Source organism: Somniosus microcephalus, chromosome 22 (genome assembly GCF_052327205.1).
Source record: "Somniosus microcephalus isolate GS21.2 chromosome 22, FLI_Smic_1.0, whole genome shotgun sequence".
Lineage (NCBI taxonomy): Eukaryota > Metazoa > Chordata > Chondrichthyes > Squaliformes > Somniosidae > Somniosus > Somniosus microcephalus.
This window is the reverse complement of record NC_141008.1, coordinates 9,483,804-9,510,121: the sequence shown is the minus strand read 5'-3', so window position 1 is coordinate 9,510,121 and position 26,318 is coordinate 9,483,804. Positions and strand designations below refer to the sequence as shown.

General features: G+C 51.1%; 1 protein-coding gene across 6 annotated transcripts in view; it reads left to right on the top strand.

Annotated features, from left to right (window-relative positions):
* Nucleotides 1-23,012, top strand: part of mlxipl (MLX interacting protein like) — a 273,904-nt gene extending 250,892 nt beyond the window's left edge. For 4 of the 6 annotated variants that reach the window (XM_085964155.1, XM_085964156.1, XM_085964158.1 and 1 more), the window contains 4 exons: nt 4,364-4,491; nt 5,305-5,428; nt 18,918-19,047; nt 21,761-23,012. In XM_085964155.1, coding sequence (XP_085820281.1) covers nt 4,364-4,491; nt 5,305-5,428; nt 18,918-19,047; nt 21,761-21,870 — 492 coding nt within the window. In that variant the 3' untranslated portion in view covers nt 21,871-23,012. Of the gene's footprint in view, nt 1-4,363; nt 4,492-5,304; nt 5,429-18,906; nt 19,048-21,760 lie in introns of all 6 variants that reach the window. The other 2 variants (XM_085964157.1, XM_085964159.1) reach the window with 2 other exon arrangements.
* The last annotated feature ends 3,306 nt before the right edge of the window (nt 23,013-26,318 follow it).

Here is a 26,318-nt window from a genome sequence, read left to right as displayed (position 1 = left end):
TGGACAGAGCGATATAAATGACAGTAAACATTTGGACTGAGATATAAAGGACAATAAACATCTGGACAGAGAGATATAAAGGACGGCAAACATCTGGACAGAGAGATATAAAGGACAGTAAACATCTGGACAGAGAGATATAAAGGACAGCAAACATCTGGACAGAGATATAAAGGGCTGCAAACATATGGATGTATAGATATAATAAAGGATAGTAAAGAGCTGGTCGGAGAGATAATACAATACAGCCAGGCCAATGAGTATGTTACAGAATAAATGGAAGTCCACCCGTATATCATTCGGTTCACAGCTGATAGAAGCATTTCTCTGAAAGAGTTGCTGGTCACCTTCCAAAATTCTATAGACTCTGGAACAGTTCCCATGGATTGGAGGGTAGCTAATGTAACCCCACTATTCAAAAAAGGTGGTAGAGGGAAAACGGGGAATTATAGACCGGTAAGCCTGACATCGGTAGTGGGGAAAATGCTAGAGTCCATTATAAAAGATGTAATAGCAGAGCACTTGGAAAACAGTGACCGGATCGGACAAAGTCTACATGGATTTACAAAAGGTAAATCGTGCTTGACTAATCTACTGGAATTTTTTGAGGATATAACTGGTAGAATAGATAAGGGAGAACCAGTGGATGTGGTGTATTTGGATTTTCAGAAGGCTTTCGATAAGGTCCCGCATAAGGGATTAGTGTGCAAAGTTAAAGCACATGGGATTGAGGGTAAGGTACTGACTTGGATAGAGAACTGGTTGGCAGACAGGAAGCAAAGAGTTGGAATAAACGGGTCTTTTTCCAAGTGGCAGGCAGCGACTAGTGGGGTACCGCAGGGATCAGTGCTAGGACCCCAGTTATTCACAATATGCTGTATATTAATGATCTAGACGAGGGAACTAGGTGTAATATCTCCAAGTTTGCAGACAACACAAAGCTGGGTGGGCTTGTGTGCTGTGAGGAGGATGCCGAGAAACTCCAGTATGATTTGAACAGGCTGGGTGATTGGGCAGATGCATGGCAGATGCAGTATAACGTGGATAAATGCGAGGTGGCAAAAACAGGAAGGCAGATTATTATCTGAACGCCAATAGATTGGGAGAAAAGGAAGTGCAACGAGACCTGGGTGTCCTTGTGCACCAGTCGCTGAAGGTAAGCATGCAGGTGCAGCAGGCGGTTAAGAAGGCAAATGGTATTTTGGCCTTCATAGCGAGAGGATTCGAGGACAGGAGCAAGGATGTCTTGCTGCAGTTGCAGTAAGACCACACCTTAAGTATTGTGTGCAGTTTTGGTCGCCTTATCTGAGGAAGGATGTTCTTGCCATGGAGGGAGTGTAGCAAAGATTCATCAGACTGATACCTGGGATGGCAGGAATGACGTATGAAGAGAGATTGGGTCGATTGGGCTTGTATTCACTAGAGTTTAGAAGAATGAGAGGGGATCTCATTGAAACTTATAAAATCCTAACAGGACTAGACAGACTAGATGCAGGAAGGATGTTCCCGATGGCGGGGGAGTCCAGAACCAGGGGTCACAGTCTATGGATAAGGGGTAAGCCATTTAGGACTGAGATGAGGAGGAATTTCTTCACCCAGAGAGTGGTGAACCTGTGGAATTCTCTACCACAGAAGGCCGTTGAGGCCAATTCATTAAATATATTCAAGAAGGAGTTAGATATATTTCTTAAGGCTAAAGGGATCAAGGGATATGGGGAGAAAGCAGGGACCGGGTACTGAATTTGGATGATCAGCCATGATCTCATTAAATGGCGGAACAGGCTCGAGGGGCCGAATGGCCTACTCCTGCTCCTATCTTCTATGTTTCTATGTTTCCCCACTTAGTCCCATTCACATACCCTTTCCCCACATCCTTTCAAATATTTCCTTTAAAAACATTTATCCACGTCTCTTATAAAAGCTACTATTCTGGATCCTGTTTCCATCACTGATTCAGGTAGGACAGTCCATGTCCTTACAACCCGCTGCAGAATCAAATATTAACCTCTTCATTATTTTCGTGACGATCTTAAACTTAGAGCTTCTATTTTGACTCACTGGCCAGTGCAAATAGTTTTTCCCAAATAGTTATTAAAATTCGTCATAGATTTGAATTCCTCTATCAGATTTCCTCTTAACCTTCTTTGTTCAAATGAAAAAGGGCCCTAGTTTCCCTAGTCTCTCTTCATAACTAAAGGTTCTTGTCCCTGGGGTCACATTAGTGAATCTCTTCTGCACCCCTCCTTAGCCATGACATCTTTCTTACACTAAGGCACCAAAACTGGACACAATACAGTAACCACAGCCTAACTAATGATGCGGTTTACTTGTTTTAATATTGAATACCCTTGGTTACAAGTTTCGGGTCTACTTTAAGATATTCTCTCAGGTACCGCAGTGCTGGCCATCCCCATAAGCATTAAAAAAAAAAATTTTTATTCATTGATGGGATGTGGGCGTCGCTGGCTGGCTAGGCCTGCATTTAGTGCCCATCCCTAATTGCCGTTGAGAAGATGGTGGTGAGCCGCCTTCTTGAACCGCTGCAGTCCATATGATGTAGGTACACCCACAATGCTGTTAGGAAGGGAGTTCCAGGATTTTGGCCCAGCGACAGTGAAGGAACGGCAATACAGGTCCAAGTCAGGATGGTGTGTGGCTTGGAGGGGAGCTTGTAGGTGGTGATGTTCCCAGCGTCTTATGTTCAGGAGTGCGCCCATATTGCCCAGTATCTAATTATGCAACAACATAGCCCAGTTGCGTAACATGAGTACCCCATTGTGAGCTGAACTAGATATTGGCCCAGAAATTCGGGTCTCCACGGGTGAGTACGCACGGGGCACTCACGCGTAGGCCCAATGGAAGTGCCGGTTTCGTGCATGCACTGCGCATGCGCGGGAAACCGGCACTTCCGTTCCCCTGAAAGAAGGGGTTAAGAGGTGGAACGCGTGCGCAGGAGAGGCAGCGCGTGCGCATCGAACTTACGTTTTTTTTCCAGGTTTCTCCGGGAAGGTAAGTCTCCAGAAGTTAGACATGTAAAAAGCAGTCGTAAGGCCTGCTTTTAACAAGGTAAGTGGTGAATTAATTAAATTTAAAACATTTTTTCCACAGGTTTATTATTTTTAAATACTTTAAAGAAAGGTAAGTTTATTTTTAGCCCCGTTAGAAAATGTAATTATTTTTTTCAAAAATTTAAATTATTGTTTAAAATAGTTATTTCATGTAATTTATAGTTTATTTTTAAAATGTGATTAAAAAAAAAACATTATTTGAGGTTTTAGTGATGTTTTGGGACTTATAGGCCTAGAAATTGAGTAGCCTTAGCGCCGCATTTGAGGCGCTAGAGGGCCTAGCGCTGGAGTTATGGCCAGTTTAGAAATTCCCTGGGGCCCTAGAATCGGCGGTAGACCGGTTGCGCTGCGCCGGCACCGATGACGTCATCGGTGTGCGCAGCGTCCCGGTTGCCGTGGTGACGGGCCCCAGCGCCGAAATTGAGTTGCGGCCGCCTCGCCCGTGGCAGCCGCAACTAAGATTTTTTCAACCGAGTCTTCCCCGAGTTAGCGCCGGCGCATTAAGGTCGCGCAGCGGCCGGCCGCTTTCCCGCCGGCCGCCTGCCCGCACCTCCCTCCCCGGACTCCTCCACCCCCCCCCGCGGAACAGATGCGTCTGGCCTGCAAGCCCGGCACTTGTCCGAGGTGCCGGGCTCATTTTTTTCAATATTTGAACGGACAGCGGGCGGGTGCAGGCAGCTCCTCCTTAACTGAAGGAGGAGGCCTGCACTTCCCCAGCCTGCCGCACCGCATCGGGTCCCGCAGCGCCGGATTAGCGCCGCAATGTGGCAGTCAGCGCCCATTGGGAGGCGCTCACGCCCGCCAGTAGCGCCGGCAGCCGTCTGGGCGCGGCGCTACTGAATTTTTGCCGCGCGCAGGGGGACTTAGCGCCGGCGCTAAATTTCCGGCGCTAAAGCCCTGGCGCGGCGCCAACTCAATTTCTAGGCCATAGTATTTATAGGTTTGACATGTCTTCCTGTCAAATTTATGAATGAAGCATTCCCTGCTACCATTGGCTCTCCATGGCCTATCTGACCCCAGGGGACGCATCGAACTAACTGCACCCCTGGGATATGCAAGCACTGTGCGCCGGCAGTTGGAGCAGGCCCAGGATCGCAATTCCACGGGGGCCCACAGCTCAACGGCCGGCGCGCAAGGTAAGTGCAGGTCGGAGGCTTACACCCGCGGGAAGCCCCCGACCCGAATTTCTGGGCCATTGCATCTTTCACACATTCCCTCACTTGCACTTCTTCATTCTTGCCAAAGCTGGTTTTATTACTCTCGGGCACATTCTTGATCTTGTATGGTTCCTGTAGGTGAGCAAGGCCACTACACTGCAGAAGACAGCAGAGTACATTGCCAAACTACAGCAGGAACGGGCACAGACACAGGAAGAGGCACAAAGAATTCGGGAAGATATCGAGAAGATCAATGCTGCAATCAAGTAAGAGTTTCCGTGCAGATCTTTCAGCAACTGCAGTGTAGAGGGAGCTTTACTCTAACCCGTGCTGTTCCTGCCCTGAGAGTGTTTGATGGAACAGTGTAGAGGGGGCTTTACTCTGTATCTAACCCGTGCTGTACCTGCCCTGGGAGTGTTTGATGGGACAGTGTAGAGGGAGCTTTACTCTGTATCTAACCCGTGCTGTCCCTGCCCTGGGAGTGTTTGATGGGACAGTGTAGAGGGAGCTTTACTCTGTATCTAACCCGTGCTGTACCTGCCCTGGGAGTGTTTGATGGGACAGTGTAGAGGGAGCTTTACTCTGTATCTAACCCGTGCTGTACCTGCCCTGGGAGTGTTTGATGGGACAGTGTAGAGGGAGCTTTACTCTGTATCTAATCCTTCTTCGTTAAAGGCACTATATAAATAGAAGTTGTTGTTGTTGATTCTATGATTCTGTATCACAGTGTACAGGTAGGGTGGGGTACAGGGGATAGAACAGTGTAGGGGTAGGTGGGGCCTTGGGTGATGAGCCATGTGGTCACCTAGAACTTGCTTTGGTCGCCTTCGGGGGTTGGAGAGTAATTTCCGAGAGGCCCTTTCGCCCTGAATTGGCCTGGGGTTTATGATGTATGTTATTGCCTCTCTCGGGAGGTCGCATGGCTGCTGGTGGGTGGGAGCACTGGGGGTGGTGGTGTTTAGTTGTAACATGGCTGAATGGACAGGGTCGATGGAGCAGCTGCTCTTTGCCTGTCCATTGTCGTCAGCTGAGAAAGTGGTCTTCCTGCAGCAGGTGATCTTTTATCTTCTGATTTCCAGCATCTGTCAGCAGCAGCTTCCCGCCACAGGAGTGCCAATCACCCGGCAACGCTTCAGACAGATGAGAGAGATGTTCAATGAGTATGTGCGAGTTCGGACACTGTGCAACTGGAAATTCTGGATTGTATCCTTTATCAACCCTTTATCAGCCATTCCTGTTTTAATCAAGTTGTGACTAAAATAATGGCACTAGACAGCTGGCTTCACAGTGCAGATGTGGCAGGTTAAATTCCAGGATCTGGTTGTACCGTTCTCCACTGTGATGTCTCAGTTCACAGAATCATAGAAAGTTACAGCACGGAAGGAGGCCATTGCGGCCCATTGTGTCCGCGCCGGCCAACAAAGAGCTATCCAGCCTAATCCCACTTCCCAGCTCTTGGTCCGTAGCCCTGCAGGTTACAGCATCCCAAGTGCACATCCAAGTACTTTTTAAATGTGGTTAGGGTTCCTGCCTCTACCACCCTTTCAGGCAGTGAGTTCCAGACCCCCACAGCCCTCTGGGTGAAGAAATTTCCCCTCAAATCCCCTCTAAACCTTCCCCCAATTACTTTAAATCTGTGCCCCCTGGTTTTTGACCCCTCTGCTAAGGGAAATAGGTCCTTTCTATCCACTTTATCTAGGCCCCTCATAATTTTATACACCTCAATAAGGTCTCCCCTCAGCCTCCTCTGTTCCAAGGAAAATAACCCCAGCCTATCCAGTCTTTCCTCATAGCTAAGATTCTCTACTCCCAGCAACATCCTTGTAAATCTCCTCTGTACCCTCTCTGGTGCAATCACATCTTTCCTGTAATGTGGTGACCAGAACTGCACGCAGTACTCCAGCTGAGGCCTAACTAGTGTTTTATACAGTTGAAGCATAAACCCCCCTGCTCTTGTATTCTATGCCACGGCTAATAAAGGCAAGCATTCTGGTTCACTAGTGTCCTTTATCTCCTTGTGAGAGGAACAATGTTTCATGGTGGGTGACAATAAATAAGCGGTTGTTTATCTCCTGGGAGAAGAGGTCCTGCCCCCCATAGAGTCACACGGCACAGAAAGAGGCCATTCGGCCCATCGAGTCAGTGCCGGCTCTCTGTAGAACAATCCAGTCAGTCCCATTCCCCCGCTCTATCCCTGTAGCCCTGCAAGTTTATTTCCCTCAAGTGCCTATCCAGTCTCCCCTTGAAAACATTGAGTGTCTCCGCCTCCAGCACTTCCGTTGGCAGCGAGTTCCAGGTCCTCACCACTTGCTGCGTAAAAAATGTTTTTCCTCACGTCCCCCCTGTATCTCTTGCCCAAAACCTTAAATCTGTGTCCCCTAGTCCTTGTACCATCAACTAGTGGGATCAGCCTTTCCCCGTCTAGCCTATCCAAACCCGCCATAATCTTGTACACCTCCATCAAATCACCCCTCAACCTCTTTTGCTCTAATGAAAACAAATCCAGCTTCTCCAACCTGTCCTTGTAGCTAAGATCCCCCATCCCCGGATTCTAGTAAATCTCCTCTGCACCCTCTCAAGGGCCTTCACATCCTTCCTAAAGTGTGGTGACCAGACCTGGACGCAATACTCCAGTTGTAGCCTAACCAGCGCTTTATAAAGGTTCAGTGTAACTTCTCTACTTTTTGTACTCAATACCTCTATTTGTGAAGCCCAAGATCATATATGCTTTGCTAACCACTCTCTCAATATGTCCTGCCACCTTCAGAGACCTATGCACATTAACTCCCAGGTCCCTCTGTCCCTGCACACTCTTTAAAACTGTGCCATTCAATGTATATTGCCTCTCCCTGGTCCTTCTGCCAAAATGTATCGCCTCACACTTCTCTGTATTAAATTCCATCTGCCCCTTGTCTGCCCATTCTGCTAGCCTTATATCCCAGAGGACCCATCGGTTAGGGGCACGAGGTGAGCGAGGGTAAGCTATGGATTTATTTTCAGTTGACTAACCATCTCCCAATCTATAGACATAAGCGGAAGAGAGGCGTACAGGAGACCCGGAGCTGGTAATTATTTGTGTTAAAGTCCCAGGCTGAAGGGGTACTGCAGTGTGGTGGTTATGTTCCTGGACTAATATTCCAGAGAATACTAGTTCAAATCTCACCATGACTGCTCGAGACTGAATTAAAAAATGTTTTAATCTGGAAATAAAACAATGCCATTATCTTTTACTGAGTAAAAGTGACCATGAAGCTGTCGGATTGTCGTAAAAACCCAACTGATTCACTAATGTTCTTTAGCGAACAAACCCTACTGCCCTTACCTGGTCTGACCTGTATGTGACTCTAGTCCCACACCAATGTGATTGGCTCTTAACGGCCCTCTGAAGCAGCCTAGCAATCCCCTCAACCTGCTACCCACAGCGGTTAAAGGAGAAGGCCCACCACCATCACCTTCTCAGGGCAGCGAGAGATGGGCAATAAATGCCGACCTTGCCCGCATCACCCCAACCCTGAGAACGAATTTTAAAAAAGCTAAAAGCTTGGAAAATAAGAATCTAAATGGGGTGGAAGGGCGAAGGGATCGCGGAGTACAAATACACAAACCACTAAAAGTAGCGACACCGGTTAATAAGGCCATAAAAAAGCAAACCAAGCACTAGGGTTTATTTCTAGAGGGATAGAATTGAAAAGTAGGGAAGTTAGGCTAAACTTGTATTGAACCTTGGTTAGACCACACTTAGGCCTAGAAATTCAGTAGCGCCTCGTTTGGGGTGCCAGCCTCGCCAGGGCGCTGAAAGTAGCGCCCCGGAAGTAGTTGCGGCCGCCCGCCGGAAATTCACTTTGCGCGCCCCAGAGGGAAGCGCGGCGCTACTGGAGGTGCCCCGCATCCCTCTTGGGGGCGCTGCAACTGAAGATCGCTGCGCAACTTGCCGCAGCGCCACATGCTGCGGCACGTCGCGCTGCAGTACTGCAGGCCTTCCTCCCCTTCTTAAAGGAGAGGGGCTTTGTGCAGCGCGATCGAGGATCGTGAGTGCCGGCAAAAGAGCTGGGCTCTTGGAACGCAGTCGGCACTCCGCGGAGGGGGGGGGGTGCTCAGGAGGCCGGGGACGGCAGCGCAGAGAGGTGCTGGTAGGCGGCCAGCAAAAAAAATGGCCGCCCCGCACCTCAGCGCCTCTACCGCCGCAGGTAGGCTCCCCTGAACCGGTCGCAAATAGCATCTGGCGTTAAAGCAGGGGGCGCTACTAAATATCGCAATCGGGGCGTCAGCGGGGCGCTGCGCACACCGATGATGTCGTCGGTGGCGGCGCAGCACTAACGGCTAGTGCCACCATTAGCGTCCCGCTAAATTTAGCGGGAGGCGTGGCCAGTGGCTTCCGACCCACTTAGCGCCCTCTTAAGGCGCTAACGGGTGGCGCAGCCCACTGAATTTCTAGGCCGTAAAGTACTGACTACAATTGTGGTCGCCATATTATAAAAAGGATATAGAGGCAATGGAGAAGGTACCAGAAATGCGAGGGTATACCTATTAGGAAAGGACGAACAGGCTGGGTCTTTTTTCTCATGAAAGAGAAGGCTGAGGGGTGACCTAATAGAGGTCTTTAAAATTATGAATTGTTTTGAGAGAGTGGATACAGAGAGAGTTTTTCCACTTGTGGGGAAGAGCAAAACTAGAGGCCATCACTATAAGATAGTCACCAAGAAATCTAATAGGGAATTCAGAAAAGACTTCTTTACCCAGAGAGTGGTGAATGTGGAACTCGCTACCACAGGGAGTGGTTGAAGCGAATAGTATCGATGCATTTAAGGGATAAGCGTATGAGGGAGAAGGGAATAGAGGGTTAAGAACATAAGAAATAGGAGCAGGAGTAGGCCAATCGGCCCCTCGAGCCTGCTCCGCCATTCAATAAGATCATGGCTGATCTGACCCTAACCGCCAATCCACTATCACAGAACCATCTCCTGAATCTAACAGAATTAGACACAAGAAGTAGGAGCAGGATCAGGCTACACGGCCCCTGGGCCTGCTCCGCTACCCACAGGGCCATGTCCAATCCGAACCGAGACTCATGTCCAAATTCCTGCCCGCTCCCCGTAACCCTTAATTCCCTTTACTTCTAGGAAACTGTCTATTTCTGTTTTAAATTTATGTAATGATGTAGCTTCTACAGCTTTTTGGGGCAGCATATTCCATGGACCTACCACCCTCTGAGTGAAGTAGTTCCTCCTCATCTCAGTTTTGAAAGAGCAGACCCTTATTCTAAGACTATGCCCCCTAGTTCTAGTTTCACCCATCATCGGGAACATCCTCCCCGCATCCACCCGATCCAACCCCTTCACAATCTTATATGTTTCAATAAGATCGCCTCTCATTCTTCTGAACTCTAATGAGTAGAGTCCCAATCTACTCAACCTCTCCTCATATGTCCATCCCCTCATCCCCGGGATTAACCGAGTGAACCTTCTTTGTACTGACTCGAGAGCAAGTATGTCTTTTCTTAAGTATGGACACCAAAACTGTATGCAGTATTCCAGGTGCGGTCTCACCAATACCTTGTACAACTGAAGCAATACCTCCCTATTTTTATATTCTATCCCCCTAGCAATGAAAGCCAACATTCCATTGGCCTTCTTAATCACTTGCTGCACCTGCATACTAGCCTTTTGAGTTTCGTGCACCAGGACCCCCAGATCCCTTTGTACTTCAGTACTTTCCAGTTTCTTGCCATTAAGATAATAACTTGCTCTACGATTTTTCCTGCCAAAGTGCATAACCTCACACTTTCCAGTATTGTATTCCATCTGCCAAATCTCTGCCCACTTACTTAGCCTGTCTATGTCCCCTTGCAGGTTTTTTATGTCCTCCTCACTCACTACTTTCCCTCCCATCGGTCCCCTCCTCCAAATCGTTAATATAGATTGTAAAGAGTTGGGAACCCAGCACTGACCCCTGCGGAACACCACTAGTTACTGATTGCCAGTCTGAGAATGAACCATTTATCCCAACTCTCTGCCTTCTGTTAGATAGCCAATCCTCTATCCATGCCAGAATATTACCCCCAATCCCGTGATTTTTTATCTTAAGCAATAATCTTTTGTGTGGCACCTTGTCAAATGCCTTTTGGAAGTCTAAATACACTACGTCCACTGGTTCCTCTTTATCCACCCTATATGTTACTTCCTCAAAGAACTCCAGCAAATTTGTCAAACATGACTTCCCCTTCATAAAACCATGCTGACTTTGTCCTATTAAATGATGATTATCCAAATGTCCTGTTACTGTCTCCTTAATAATGGACTCCAAAATTTTACCTACCACAGATGTTAGGCTAACCGGTCTATAGTTTCCAGCCTTCTGTCTACTGCCCTTTTTAAATAAGGGTGTTACATTAGCAGTTTTCCAGTCTGCCGGGACCTTTGCTGAGTCCAGGGAGTTTTGGAAAATTATTACCAATGCATCCACAATCCCTACCGCCACTTCCCTCAAGACCCTAGGATGTAAGCCATCAGGTCCAGGTGATTTATCCGCCTTGAGTCCCATTATTTTACCGAGTACCACTTCCTTAGTGATTTTGATCGTGTTTAGCTCCTCCCCCCTATAGCCCCCTGTTTGTCCAGTGTTGGGATATTCTTAGTGTCCTCTACTGTAAAGACTGATACAAAATATTCATTCAGTGTTTTTGCCATCTCCATATTTCCCACCATTAATTTCCCGGTCTCATCCTCTAAGGGACCAACATTTACTTTAGCCACCCTTTTTCTTTTTATATAAGTGTAAAAACTCTTACTATCTGTTTTTATATTTTTTGCTAATTTACTTTCATAATCTATCTTCCCTTTCTTAATCAATCTTTTTGTTATTTTTTGCTGTCTTTTAAAGTTTTCCCAATCCTCTATCCTCCCACTAGATTTGGCTACCTTATATGCCCTTGTTTTTAGTCGAATACTATCCTTAATTTCTTTACTTAGCCACAGATGGCTGTCTTTTCTTTTACACCCTTTTCTTCTCAGTGGAATATATATTTTTTGGAAGTTGTAAAATAACTCCTTAAATGTACACCACTGATCATGTATTGTCTTACCCTTTAATCTATTTTCCCAATCCACTCTACTCAATTCCGCACTCATACCTTCATAGTCTCCTTTATTCAAGCTTAGCATGCTTGTTTGAGATCCAACCTTCTCACCCTCTAATTGAATATGGAATTCAACCATGTTATGGTCACTCATTCCAAGGGGATCCTTTACTAGGACATTTTTAATTAATCCTGTCTCGTTACACAGGACCAGATCTAAAGTTGCTTGCCCCCTGGTCAGTTCAGTTACATACTGCTCAAGAAACCCATCCGTAATACACTCAATGAACTCATCCTCAAGGCAGCCCTGCCCAATTTGATTTGTCCAATTAATATGATAGTTAAAATCCCCCATAATTATAGATGTTCCCTTATTACAAGCCTCAACTATTTCCTGATTGATACTCCGTCCAACAGAGTTGCAACTGTTCGGAGGCCTATAGACTACGCCCACTAGTGTTTTTTCCCCCTTATTATTCCTTATCTCCACCCAAACTGTTTCATTATCCTGATCTTTTGACCCAATATCATTTCTCTGTATTACAGTGATTCCTTCCTTTATTAACATAGCCACCCCACCTCCCCTTCCTTCCTGTCTGTCCTTCCTGATCGTTAAATAACCTCGTATGTTTAATTCCCAGGCATTGTCACCCTGTAGCCATGTTTCTGTAATGGCCACAAGATCATACCCATATGTAGTTATTTGTGCCATTAACTCGTCTATTTTGTTACGAATGCTACGTGCATTCAGATAGAGAACTTTCAAATATGTTTTGTGACACTTAGTTCCTGCTTTTGCCCTTTTTATTACTTTACTTTTTACTCCATACCTTCTGCCCCTTCCTGACACGCTCTGGTTTTTAATTTCCCCACTGCTACCTAAGTCTATGACCTTCTCTGTTGTCATTTTTATTATTTGCTCTCTAGGAACCTGCCCCCCACTAGTTAGTTTAATGCCCTCTCTACAGCCCTAGTTATATGATCCGCCAGGACTCTAGTCCCAGCACTGGCCAAGTGAAGCCCGTCCCAACGGAACAGCTCCCTCCTGCCCCAGTACTGATTATGCTGATAGATTTAAATGAGGAAAGACGGGAGGAGGCTCAAGTGGAGCATAAACGCCGGCATGGACTGGTTGGGCCAAATGGCCTGTTTCTGTGCCGTATATCCGTTGTAAAAGCTGCCTCATTCTTTGACAGAAGTTCAGTTTTCACATACTACTAAGGGTTGCTGTCACCTTGGGAGCTTTGATGTCAGAAATAAGCCATTGAGGTGAGCAGTGCTGACCTTTGGGACTCCCTGCTGATCTTTCTAATGGGGACGTAAATGCTGTCCAGGAGCTGAAAGTTTTGTTGTCGGAAATCCTTTCCTGCTATCGCCAGCATCACCTGCAGGTTCCTCAACCTCAAACACTTGCCCAAGGCTACAGCAGGTTTATCTCAGATAGCCACGCAGCATGTGATAGAACCCTGAGCCAAAATGCAAAGACTCCATGGTACTCTGCTCAACGCTTCCACCGACTCAAATATCCCCGACACATTTTAGCAACTTTTAGCTGTTTTTAAATTCATTCTCAGGATTGGGGTGACGCTGGAGAGGCCGGCATTTATTGCCTATCTCTAGCGGCCCTGAGAACCGCTGTGGGTAGCAGGTTGAGGGGCTTGCTAGGCTACTTCAGAGGGCAGTTAAGAGCCAATCACATTGGTGTGGGACTGGAGTCACATTCGCCTTAACTGGTTCCAAACAATAACCCCTGGGACACTGTTTGCACAATGGCACCCCAGAGTGACAGTAAGAAACAATTCCCTTCTGCAGCGTTCCTGCAAGTAAAGCCCATTCCACCTGGAAGTCATATTTTGGGGTTTTCATACGATATTCCATGGGTTTCAGCGTCACTGACCACTCCTGTAAGCAGACCTTACGTCCCCTATGAACTGGAGTGTGTATTTACCACTGCACTATCAGGGACCCAGCAGTCAAACAGAAAACCATTGTCACTCGCTGAAATATATCACATGCACCACATGATCTGGAATTTAGTGGGCAGGGTAGTATATACCACTGCACAAACTTACTGAACAAGAACAAAGTAAAAGAACAGTACTCAACGTAATTCCAAATTATTCTCAGTATGTTAAAAACAAAGGCACTTCACTGGCACGAGCCCTCAACATTAAACTAACTCTTCAAACACAGTTGCTTACTTTCAAATGCTGATACACAATCATGGACCCTGATTAGCCTTGTACCCTATAGCCTCAGTTGACTGATGAATTGATCCAAAACAGTTCAAGTTACAGCTTCAAATCCCTTCGCATAGACCAGAACAAAGGACATTCAAAGCATATCTCTCTGAGGTACATTTAGGTGATTAGCCATTCACAGATTTCCAAATACCGTGAACTAGAAATTCGATGATGCTGTGCCTGCTTTACAGATGCAAAACGGATACCAAAGCATCCAATATGGAGGGCAGGAAGCACAGGCACATTCTGAGCTGGAGGTGTGGCACTGCCATATTGATACAGGGACCAAGAGAAGCATCAATCTCAGTACAGGTCACTCACGGCCCAGGGTCACTCTCAGGCCAGGTCACTCACGGCCCAGGGTCACTCTCGGGCCAGGTCATTCTCAGGCCAGGTCACTCTCAGGCCAGGTCACCCTCAGCCAAGGGTCACTCTCGGGCCAGGTCACTCTCGACCCAGGGTCACTCTCAGGCCAGGTCACCCTCGGCCAAGGGTCACTCTCGGGCCAGGTCACTCTCGACCCAGGGTCACTCTCGGCCCAGGGTCACTCTTGGGCCAGGTCACTCTCGGCCCAGGGTCACTCTCGGCCCAGGGTCACTCTCGGGCCAGGTCACTCTCGGCCCAGGGTCAATCTCAGGCCAGGTCACTCTCGGTCCAGGGTCACTCTCGGTCCAGTGTCACTCTCGGGCCAGGGTCACTCTCGGGCCAGGTCACTCTCGGGCCAGGTCACTCTCGGGCCAGGACACCCTCGGCCAAGGATCATTCTCTAGCCAGGTCACTCTCGGCCCACGGCCACTCTCGGCCCACGGCCACTCTCGGCCCAGGGTCACTCTCAGGCCAGGGTCTCTCTCGGGCCAGGTCACTCTAGGCCAAGGGTCATTCTCGGGCCAGGTCACTCTCGGGCCAGGTCATTCTCTGGCCAGGTCACTCTCGGGCCAGGTCACTCTCAGGCCAGGTCACTCTTGGCCCACAGCCACTCTCGGCCCAGGCTCACTCTCGGGCCAGGTCATTCTCGGGCCAGGTCACTCTCTGGCCAGGTCACTCTTGGCCCAGGTCACTTTCGGCCCAGGTCACTCTCGGGCCAGGGTCACTCTCGGCCCAGGTCACTCTCGGCCCAGGTCACTCTCGGCCCAGGTCACTCTCAGGCCAGTGTCACTCTCGGTCCAGGGTCACTCTCGGCCCAGGGTCGCTCTTGGGCCAGGTCACTCTCGGGCCAGGGTCACTCTCGGGCCAGGTCACTCTCGGCCCAGGGTCACTCTCGGCCCAGGTCACTCTCAGGCCAGGTCACTCTCAGGCCAGGTCACTCTCAGGCCAGGTCACTCTCGGCCCAGGGTCACTCTCGGCCCAGGGTCACTCTCGGCCCAGGGTCACTCTCGGGCCAGGTCACTCTCGGCCAAGGGTCACTCTCGGCCCAGGTCACTCTCGGGCCAGGTCACTCTCGGGCCAGGTCACTCTCGGGCCAGGGTCACTCTCGGGCCCAGGTCACTCTTGGCCCAGGGTCACTCTTGGGCCAGGGTCACTCTCGGCCCAGGTCACTCTCAGGGCAGTGTCACTCTCGGCCCAGGGTCACTCTCGGGCCAGGTCACTCTAGGCCAAGGGTCATTCTCGGGCCAGATCACTCTCGGGCCAGGTCACTCTCTGTCCAGGGTCACTCTCGGCCCAGGGTCACTCTCGGGCTAGGTCACTCTCGGCCCAGGGTCACTCTCGGGCCAGGTCACTCTCAGTCCAGGGTCACTCTTGGCCCAGGGTCACTCTCGGGCCAGGGTCACTCTCGGGCCAGGTCATTCTCGGGCCAGGTCACTCTCGGGCCAGGTTACTCTCGGGCCAGGTCATTCTCGGGCCAGGTCACTCTCGGGCCAGGTCACCCTCGGCCAAGGGTCATTCTCTGGCCAGGTCACTCTCGGCCCACGGCCACTCTCGGCCCAGGGTCACTCTCAGGCCAGGATCACTCTCGGGCCAGGTCATTCTCGGGCCAAGGGTCACTCTCGGGCCAGGTCACTCTCGGGCCAGGTCATTCTCTGGCCAGGTCACTCTCGGCCCAGGTCACTCTTGGGCCAGGTCACTCTCGGGCCAGGTCACTCTCGGGCCAGGTCACTCTCGGCCCACGGCCACTCTCGGCCCAGGGTCACTCTCAGCCCAGGTCACTCTCGGGCCAGCTCACTCTCGGGCCAGGTGATTCTCGGGCCAGGTCACTCTCGGGCCAGGTCATTCTCTGGCCAGGTCACTCTCGGCCCAGGTCACTCTCGGGCCAGGATGACTCTCGGCCCAGGTCACTCTCGGCCCAGGTCACTCTCTGGCCAGTGTCACTCTCGGCCCAGGGTCACTCTCGGGCCAGGTCACTCTCGGCCCAGGGTCACTCTCGGGCCAGGTCACTCTCGGCCAAGGGTCACTCTCGGGCCAGGTCACTCTCGGGCCAGGGTCACTCTCGGCCCAGGTCACTCTCGGCCCAGGGTCACTCTCGGCCCAGGTCACTCTCGGGCCAGGGTCACTCTCGGCCCAGGGTCACTCTCGGGCCAGGTCATTCTTGGGCCAGGTCACTCTCGGGCCAGGGTCAATCTCGGGCCAGAGGACTCACGCTCTCCCCAACATCCCATCCCCCTGACTCCCCATCCCCCGATACCCCCTCTCCCCGACACCCCATCCCCCCAACTGCCCATCCCCGACACCCCCTCTCCCCAACATCCCATTATCCCCTCTCCCCGACACCCCACCCCCAACTCCCCATCCCCCCGACATCCAATCCCCCTGACTCTCCATTCCCCCGACATCCAATCCCCCCGACACCCCTCCCCCCGATACCCCATCCCCCTGACTCCCCAACACCTCGACTCCCCAACACCTCGACTCCCCAACACCTCGACTCCCCAACACCTCGACTCCCCAACACCTCGACTCCCCAACACCTCGACTACCCAACACCTCGACTCCCCAACACCTCGACTCCCCAACACCTCGACTCCCCAACACCTCGACTCCCCAACACCTCGACTCCCCAACACCTCGACTCCCCAACACCTCGACTCCCCAACACCTCGACTCCCCAACACCTCGACTCCCCATCCCCCGGACTCCCCAACACCCCGACTCCCCAACACCCCGACTCCCCAACACCCCGACTCCCCAACACCTCGACTCCCCAACACCTCGACTCCCCAACACCTCGACTCCCCAACACCTCGACTCCCCATCCTCCTGACACCCCGACTCCCCATCCCCCAACAGCCCCTCTCCCCAACACTCTCCCTCCCCGACACCCCATCCCCCTGACTCTCCAACACCCCGACACCCCCTCTCCGACTGAAAGCCTGCTCACCCTTCCAATCAATGGAAGCTGAGCTCATCCCTTACCTCACTGGCTAATTATTTTCACAACTGGGAACCAGGATACGAATTATTCTCTACATCAACCCCTCGATTAGATTCCAGCCTGTAACTCACTCCCGGGTATCTGTTCTATATATAACCCCCCCCCCCCCCCCGAACCCCTCGATTAGATTCCAGCCTGCAACTCACTCCCGGGTATCTGTTCTATATATAACCCCCCCCCCCCCGAACCCCTCGATTAGATTCCAGCCTGCAACTCACTCCCGGGTATCTGTTCTATATATAACCCCCCCCCCCCGAACCCCTCGATTAGATTCCAGCCTGCAACTCACTCCCGGGTATCTGTTCTATATATAACCCCCCCCCCCCCCCCCGAACCCCTCGATTAGATTCCAGCCTGTAACTCACTCCCGGGTATCTGTTCTATATATAACCCCCCCCCCCCCGAACCCCTCGATTAGATTCCAGCCTGTAACTCACTCCCGGGTATCTGTTCTATATATAACCCCCCCCCCCCGAACCCCTCGATTAGATTCCAGCCTGCAACTCACTCCCGGGTATCGGTTCTATATATAACCCCCCCCCCCCCCCGAACCCCTCGATTAGATTCCAGCCTGCAACTCACTCCCGGGTATCTGTTGTTCTATATATAAAACCCCCCCGAACCCCTCGATTAGATTCCAGCCTGTAACTCACACACGGGTATCTGTTGTTCTATATATAACCCCCCCGAACCCCTCGATTAGATTCCAGCCTGTAACTCACACACGGGTATCCGTTATTCTATTTATAAACCCCACAAATCCCTCGTTTAGATTCCAGCCTGTAACTTACTCCCGGGTATCTGTTATTCTATATATAAACCCCCCGAACCCCTTGATTAGATTCCAGCCTGTAACTCACTCCCGGGTATCGGTTATTCTATATATAAACCCCCCGAACCCCTTGATTAGATTCCAGCCTGTAACTCACTCCCGGGTATCTGTTATTCTATATATAAACCCCCCGAACCCCTTGATTAGATTCCAGCCTGTAACTCACTCCCGGGTATCGGTTATTCTATATATAAACCCCCCGAACCCCTTGATTAGATTCCAGCCTGTAACTCACTCCCGGGTATCTGTTGTTCTATATATAAACCCCCCCCCCCGAACCCCTCGATTAGATTCCAGCCTGTAACTCACTCCCGGGTATCCGTTATTCTATTTATAAACCCCACAAATCCCTCGTTTAGATTCCAGCCTGTAACTTACTCCCGGGTATCGGTTATTCTATATATAAACCCCCCGAACCCCTTGATTAGATTCCAGCCTGTAACTCACTCCCGGGTATCGGTTATTCTACAGGAAACTTTCGATTTACCGGCACCTAAATAACCGGAAATCTCGGTTAACCGGCAAAATTCAGGAGTAGGTTCAGGTAAGTTTTACTTCATATTACTTGCCTTCCTCCATCTGTTGCTGTGCAAGGGTGTGGCTGCAGCTGTTGCTAAGCTACAGAGACGCTTGGAACTTGTGGCCATTGTTCTGAACCTGTTGCTAAGCAACAGGGTTTGTTGCTTTATACGGAGCTCTCAGCTCTCCGTATCTTTTACTATAGCGCTCGGTTATCCGGAATTTTTGATGAACCGGCACCACGTTGGTCCCGTCGGGGCTGGATAAAAAAAAGTTTCCTGTATATATAAACCACCCGAACCCCTCGATTAGATTCCAGCCTGTAACTCACTCCCGGGTATCGTTACTCTTCTTTATCCAAGGAGAATTTCTGTGTGGTTTTGGAACTATTCAGAGATGTTTACAATGCCTGAGAAGTCCAGCTGCACTTTTATAATGAAGATAGCATAATGCACAAGGGAGAAATCTGTTAATGTAATTAAGAAATGCGACTTTAAGAATATTACAGTCATGACAATGGTCAGTTCTTTGTTTGAAATCGCAGTTAAGGTGCATTAAAAATCCTTTGTTAAACAAGTTTGATGTAGTCTCCAATGTGTGATCCTTGACTGCTGCTTGCTACTCTGCCTGTTTTATCCTTAACAGATAGTCCATAGTTCAGCATCATTATCCGCCCGCTGTTTGAGTCATTTAATGGAATGGTTTCCACTGGCAGTGCGGACGACCTGTGTCAAACAGCTCTGGCTTGGCTGGAGCAGCACTGCTCCCTCCCTGCACTGCGACTCAGTAAGTGCCCGTTGTATTCACAGTGCACCCTGCTGTAGCTCACTGCGGGGGTGGGTGGGGGGGGGTCTCCAGCGGTTCCTATCCAGGGAGCAGAGTGACAGATCCCTTGGTTGGAAATGGGGGTGCGGTGAAAGAGCTCACTATCGTGGGTGGAGTGACTGTTCAGGGAGAGCTCCCCGCTCTCTGCTCAGTCCCATGTTTAACAGGCACCTAATGTAGTAACTAAAGGGAAATCATAGACTGATACAGCACAGAAGAAGGCTGTTCGGCCCATCCTGCCTGTGCCGGCTGTTTGAAAGCGCTTCCAGTTAGTCCCACTCCCCTGCTCTTTCCCCACAGCCCTACAAATTTTTCCTTTTCAAATATTTATCCAATTCCCTTTTGAAAGTTACTATTGAATCCACTTCCACCGCCCTTTCAGGCAGCGCATTCCAGATCACAACAACTCGCTGCGTAAAAAGAATTCTCATCTCCCAGGATATTTTGTCAATTATCAATAATAATCAGTTAAAAACATGAAGTTATTTTATTTTCAGTGTTTTTTGTCGTATATTCTCTTCACCCGCAGTAGCCCACAGGTCTTCCTGTCATGATTAGTCACTTTGCGTTTCCCAAACTGCAAAGCTTTAGAAGAGAAGTCCCATCTCCCATGGGTACTGCTCCTAGTTTTCTTGGGTTAAAATGACCTCCACAAGACAGACTCTTGGAGAAAGAGGTGTTGAATGTGCCTGGAATGGAAGGGAGAGGTGGAGTGGGTGTAAGCAGCCTCAAGTTATGACCCCACTTCAGACAACTTCCCTCACATATAAACATGGCCACCGGTGACTCCCTGAAAACAGTGCGAGTGGCATTGACTTACCAGGATAGAGACCAACCTTCATCCAGCTCAGGAGAACTATCCCTCTCCTTCATATACCAGCCTGCGCCCTCTGATTCTCTCCACCTCTGTATACCAGCCTGTGCCCTCTGATTCTCTCCACCTCTGTATACCAGCCTGTGCCCTCTGACTCTCTCCACCTCTGTATACCAGCCTGTGCCCTCTGACTCCTTTGTATACCAGCCTGTGCCCTCTGACTCTCTCCTTTGTATACCAGCCTGCGCCCTCTGACTCTCTCCTTTGTATACCAGCCTGTGCCCTCTGACTCTCTCCTTTGTATACCAGCCTGCGCCCTCTGACTCTCTCCTTTGTATACCAGCCTGTGCCCTCTGACTCTCTCCTTTGTATACCAGCCTGTGCCCTCTGACTCCTTTGTATACCAGCCTGTGCCCTCTGACTCTCTCCTTTGTATACCAGCCTGTGCCCTCTGACTCTCTCCTTTGTATACCAGCCTGTGCCCTCTGACTCTCTCCTTTGTATACCAGCCTGCGCCCTCTGACTCTCTCCTCTGTATACCAGCCTGTGCCCTCTGACTCTCTCCTTTGTATACCAGCCTGTGCCCTCTGACTCTCTCCACCTCTGTATACCAGCCTGTGCCCTCTGACTCTCTCCACCTCTGTATACCAGCCTGTGCCCTCTGACTCTCTCCACCTCTGTATACCAGCCTGTGCCCTCTGACTCTCTCCACCTCTGTATACCAGCCTGTGCCCTCTGACTCTCTCCTTTGTATACCAGCCTGCGCCCTCTGACTCTCTCCTTTGTATACCAGCCTGTGCCCTCTGACTCTCTCCTTTGTATACCAGCCTGTGCCCTCTGACTCCTTTGTATACCAGCCTGTGCCCTCTGACTCTCTCCTTTGTATACCAGCCTGTGCCCTCTGACTCTCTCCTTTGTATACCAGCCTGCACCCTCTGATTCTCTCCACCTCTGTATACCAGCCTGCACCCTCTGATTCTCTCCACCTCTGTATACCAGCCTGTGCCCTCTGATTCTCTCCTTTGTATACCAGCCTGTGCCCTCTGACTCTCTCCTTTGTATACCAGCCTGTGCCCTCTGACTCTCTCCTTTGTATACCAGCCTGCACCCTCTGATTCTCTCCACCTCTGTATACCAGCCTGCACCCTCTGATTCTCTCCACCTCTGTATACCAGCCTGTGCCCTCTGATTCTCTCCTTTGTATACCAGCCTGTGCCCTCTGACTCTCTCCTTTGTATACCAGCCTGTGCCCTCTGACTCTCTCCTTTGTATACCAGCCTGCACCCTCTGATTCTCTCCACCTCTGTATACCAGCCTGTGCCCTCTGATTCTCTCCTTTGTATACCAGCCGGTGGCCTTTCATTCTACACCCTACTCTTGGGAATTCTCTCTCTTAAACCCCTTCTCCTTTGCAACTTTTCTCCCCATCTCTTTGACTGTGTTTATAACTCTCCAGCTTGAGCTCGGTCTCTGATCCCCCTTGGAATACTCACTGTTAATGTCACCTTGTAACTAAGTTGTTGTAAGTGGCTGGGTTTCAGCTCCTGTCCGGGTTTGGCACTTGCTCAGGGCCCTCCCTTTGCAACTTGATGAAAGCTGCCATTTGTGGTGTTTATTTAATGCTTGAGGTTTGTTTTAATCTGAATATGGAGAAAGCTACATTTAAATTTCTCACATTAAGCACAAGCATTAAGTGTTAGCAGTGATTTCAGAGCCAGGCTGATGTCGGCACCTGTCAGATTAGGAGTCACGTGTTGGAGGTTATCGGCCCAGTGTAATGTACTGTTTGACTGACTGATCTATTTATTCATTACTGCCCTGATTTTAATTCATTTCTGATCAGTCTTTATTTTTCAACAGCTGTACTGAACTCCCTTCGACAACTGAGCACCTCCAGTTCGATCCTCTCAGATCCATCCCTTGTCCCCGAGCAGGCGAGTCTGGCTGTGAGGAGTCCGAGTCTCTCCTAGTGCACATCCCAGGCACTGGGCCTTGGAGCCCTTGGCATAATGTCGGAAGCTGGGCCTCCTGGTGTGGTGGTAGAAGAGAGTGCAGCTGCTCTGTGTTTGACGATTCAGGGTACTGAGTTAAAGGACCGCAGCGCTCATTTATTCTCCGTCTTTCCCTTAGCTGCTGAATGTTTTTATAAAATTGCTCCTGTAAGACCTGACTGTTGTCAATGAGTTTGATGCTTAGGACTGAATGTAAATAAAGGGGCCAATTTTCGTCTCATAGGCCAGTGCACAGGACATGATTGTAGGACAGGGGAGAGTACATATTGGATGGTGCAACTTCGAGTGAAGTGCAGAGAAAGATCACGCCTGAAAGAAGCAGGAGCCTCATTATAATATTCAAATATCATGCCACTTCTTGCCTCTTCGAGCTTTGACTTGGTGCTGCTTTAGATCAGTCCCATTTAAGTGGCACGCAGAGTTTGAGGCGATGGGTTGTATGGTCTGCCGCCACAGCTAGAAGATTCAGTCAATAGTTTTTAGGCCATTTCTGACCTGTTTTTCTGCAATGTGGATTTCTGGAGATGGGCCCATGGAGTGGTACCAGTCCCCCTCCTCTCCTTCTCCTGCACCCGTCCAACAGGCTGGCTCACTCTCTCACCTGCCCGCAGACTCCTGCTTTGCCTTGGACTTCCTGTCCCTTCTTCATCCCATGATCCTCCAGCCTTCACAAAGATAGCTAATGGGATGAGATGCCTCTCGAGTCTTTCTAAATGCTTTCAGGATTTTTGTCATGCAATTTCCCACTTCTACCACCAGTGTGCTCCCCGCACCCAACCAGACCTGTACCTGGCTCTGTGAACAACTGTACACACAGACGGAGCTGTGAGTTTTGTGAGCACATCACCACCCTGGTGAAGTTAGCATCAGGCTGTAACCATTGGCAACTGAGTTACACCACAAGACGAAAATCGACCCCATTTTATCTCGGCCTCGCTCTCTGTTTCCGATATGGTTGAAGGTGTCTGTGCACTTGATGATTCTGCTGACAATTACCTTTAAATTACATGAATTTACCTCTCGTGTTAGGACTGCCCGCGAATCAGTGACAATTAACATTAAAGAGGCAGTCAAATCAAACCTTATCCATCGTCAACTCTGGAGTGAATTGAGGTGCATAGTTATAACCAATCACTGTAAGTTCACACAGTCAGATACCTCATCACAAATAGAGAGCAAGAAAGCATCGACTAGCCTGGGTACAATCGGTACTGCAACGGACTGTTCCCACCCGTCCCCCACCTCCTGAAAACCCAGCAAATTCATCAAACTCAGGGAATTTCTCACTGAGCCCAAGGTAAAGGTGAGAACTCACAGTCTAATAGCACAGCCTGATGGGTTGTTCATGGTCCCAATTATGTATATTCCCAGGAATTAGAATGTTTGATCCTAATAACCTTTGGTCCAAATCTTAGTCTGATACTCATGGAGCACCAGGCTGGACAAGTTAACCGATAGAACCTGAACTCAGGAATAGTAAGTGACAGAGATCCGAGCCCCCAGTCCCTCTCCCCAGTCCCTCTCCCCAGTCCCTGTTCCCAGTCTCTCTCCCCAGTCCCTGTTCCCAGTCTCTCTCCCCAGTCCCTCTCCCCAGTCCCTGTTCCCAGTCTCTCTCCCCAGTCCCTCTCCCCAGTCCCTGTTCCCAGTCCCTGTTCCCAGTCTCTCTCCCCAGTCCCTCTCCCCAGTCCCTGTTCCCAGTCCCTGTTCCCAGTCTCTCTCCCCAGTCCCTGTTCCCAGTCCCTGTTCCCAGTCCCTGTTCCCAGTCCCTGTTCCCAGTCCCTGTTCCCAGTCCCTGTTCCCAGTCCCTGTTCCCAGTCTCTCTCCCCAGTCCCTGTTCCCAGTCCCTGTTCCCAGTCCCTCTCCCCAGTCCCTGTTCCCAGTCCCTCTCCCCAGTCCCTGTTCCCAGTCCCTGTTCCCAGTCCCTGTTCCCAGTCCCTGTTCCCAGTCCCTGTTCCCAGTCCCTGTTCCCAGTCCCTGTTCCCAGTCCCTCTCCCCAGTCCCTGTTCCCAGTCCCTCTCCCCAGTCCCTGTTCCCAGTCCCTCTCCCCAGTCCCTGTTCCCAGTCTCTCTCCCCAGTCCCTGTTCCCAGTCCCTGTTCCCAGTCCCTGTTCCCAGTCCCTGTTCCCAGTCCCTCTCCCCAGTCCCTGTTCCCAGTCCCTCTCCCCAGTCCCTGTTCCCAGTCCCTCTCCCCAGTCCCTGTTCCCAGTCCCTGTTCCCAGTCCCTCTCCCCAGTCCCTGTTCCCAGTCCCTGTTCCCAGTCTCTCTCCCCAGTCCCTCTCCCCAGTCCCTGTTCCCAGTCCCTGTTCCCAGTCTCTCTCCCCAGTCCCTGTTCCCAGTCCCTGTTCCCAGTCCCTGTTCCCAGTCCCTGTTCCCAGTCCCTGTTCCCAGTCCCTGTTCCCAGTCTCTCTCCCCAGTCCCTGTTCCCAGTCCCTGTTCCCAGTCCCTGTTCCCAGTCCCTGTTCCCAGTCCCTGTTCCCAGTCCCTGTTCCCAGTCCCTGTTCCCAGTCCCTGTTCCCAGTCTCTCTCCCAGTCCCTGTTCCCAGTCCCTGTTCCCAGTCCCTGTTCCCAGTCCCTGTTCCCAGTCCCTGTTCCCAGTCCCTCTCCCCAGTCCCTGTTCCCAGTCCCTGTTCCCAGTCCCTGTTCCCAGTCCCTGTTCCCAGTCCCTCTCCCCAGTCCCTGTTCCCAGTCCCTGTTCCCAGTCCCTGTTCCCAGTCCCTGTTCCCAGTCTCTCTCCCCAGTCCCTGTTCCCAGTCCCTGTTCCCAGTCCCTCTCCCCAGTCCCTGTTCCCAGTCCCTCTCCCCAGTCCCTGTTCCCAGTCCCTGTTCCCAGTCCCTGTTCCCAGTCCCTGTTCCCAGTCCCTGTTCCCAGTCCCTGTTCCCAGTCCCTGTTCCCAGTCCCTGTTCCCAGTCCCTCTCCCCAGTCCCTGTTCCCAGTCCCTGTTCCCAGTCCCTGTTCCCAGTCCCTGTTCCCAGTCCCTCTCCCCAGTCCCTGTTCCCAGTCCCTGTTCCCAGTCCCTGTTCCCAGTCCCTGTTCCCAGTCTCTCTCCCCAGTCCCTGTTCCCAGTCCCTGTTCCCAGTCCCTGTTCCCAGTCCCTCTCCCCAGTCCCTGTTCCCAGTCCCTCTCCCCAGTCCCTGTTCCCAGTCCCTGTTCCCAGTCCCTCTCCCCAGTCCCTGTTCCCAGTCCCTGTTCCCAGTCCCTGTTCCCAGTCCCTCTCCCCGTCCCTGTTCCCAGTCCCTGTTCCCAGTCCCTCTCCCCAGTCCCTGTTCCCAGTCCCTGTTCCCAGTCCCTGTTCCCAGTCCCTGTTCCCAGTCCCTGTTCCCAGTCCCTCTCCCCAGTCCCTGTTCCCAGTCCCTGTTCCCAGTCCCTGTTCCCAGTCCCTGTTCCCAGTCCCTGTTCCCAGTCTCTCTCCCAGTCCCTGTTCCCAGTCCCTGTTCCCAGTCCCTGTTCCCAGTCCCTGTTCCCAGTCCCTCTCCCCGTCCCTGTTCCCAGTCCCTGTTCCCAGTCCCTCTCCCAGTCCCTCTCCCCAGTCCCTCTCCCCAGTCCCTGTTCCCAGTCCCTGTTCCCAGTCCCTCTCCCCAGTCCCTGTTCCCAGTCCCTGTTCCCAGTCCCTGTTCCCAGTCCCTGTTCCCAGTCCCTGTTCCCAGTCCCTGTTCCCAGTCCCTCTCCCCAGTCCCTGTTCCCAGTCCCTGTTCCCAGTCCCTCTCCCCAGTCCCTGTTCCCAGTCCCTGTTCCCAGTCCCTCTCCCCAGTCCCTCTCCCCAGTCCCTCTCCCCAGTCCCTGTTCCCAGTCTCTCTCCCCAGTCCCTGTTCCCAGTCCCTGTTCCCAGTCCCTGTTCCCAGTCCCTGTTCCCAGTCCCTCTCCCCAGTCCCTGTTCCCAGTCTCTCTCCCCAGTCCCTGTTCCCAGTCCCTCTCCCCAGTCCCTGTTCCCAGTCTCTCTCCCCAGTCCCTGTTCCCAGTCCCTGTTCCCAGTCCCTGTTCCCAGTCTCTCTCCCCAGTCCCTGTTCCCAGTCCCTGTTCCCAGTCTCTCTCCCCAGTCCCTGTTCCCAGTCCCATTTCCCAGTCACTGGAGGACATGCAGTGAACCTGACAGGATGAGAAACGTTTTTCTGCAGCAGCTCCTGTTCACACTTCAAGAACACGATCCTCCTCCTGCCCAAGACTGTCAATCAGCAATTCTCATTCCCATGGACAGAGACATTGGGCTGGATTTTGCTGGCACTCAGAGGGCGGGTTTGGAGGCGGGTCCGCTGTCAAAATAGCAAAGATCCACGCGAGTCTCCCAGGTGTCGGGTCAGTCAGCGGAGAACTGACCTGACACCAAGTGGTGGAGAGACAATTGAGCTCATTAAATGACTTGTTAACAGCCAAGTTAATGGTATTTTGAGGCTTCCTTCCAATTTTACATGC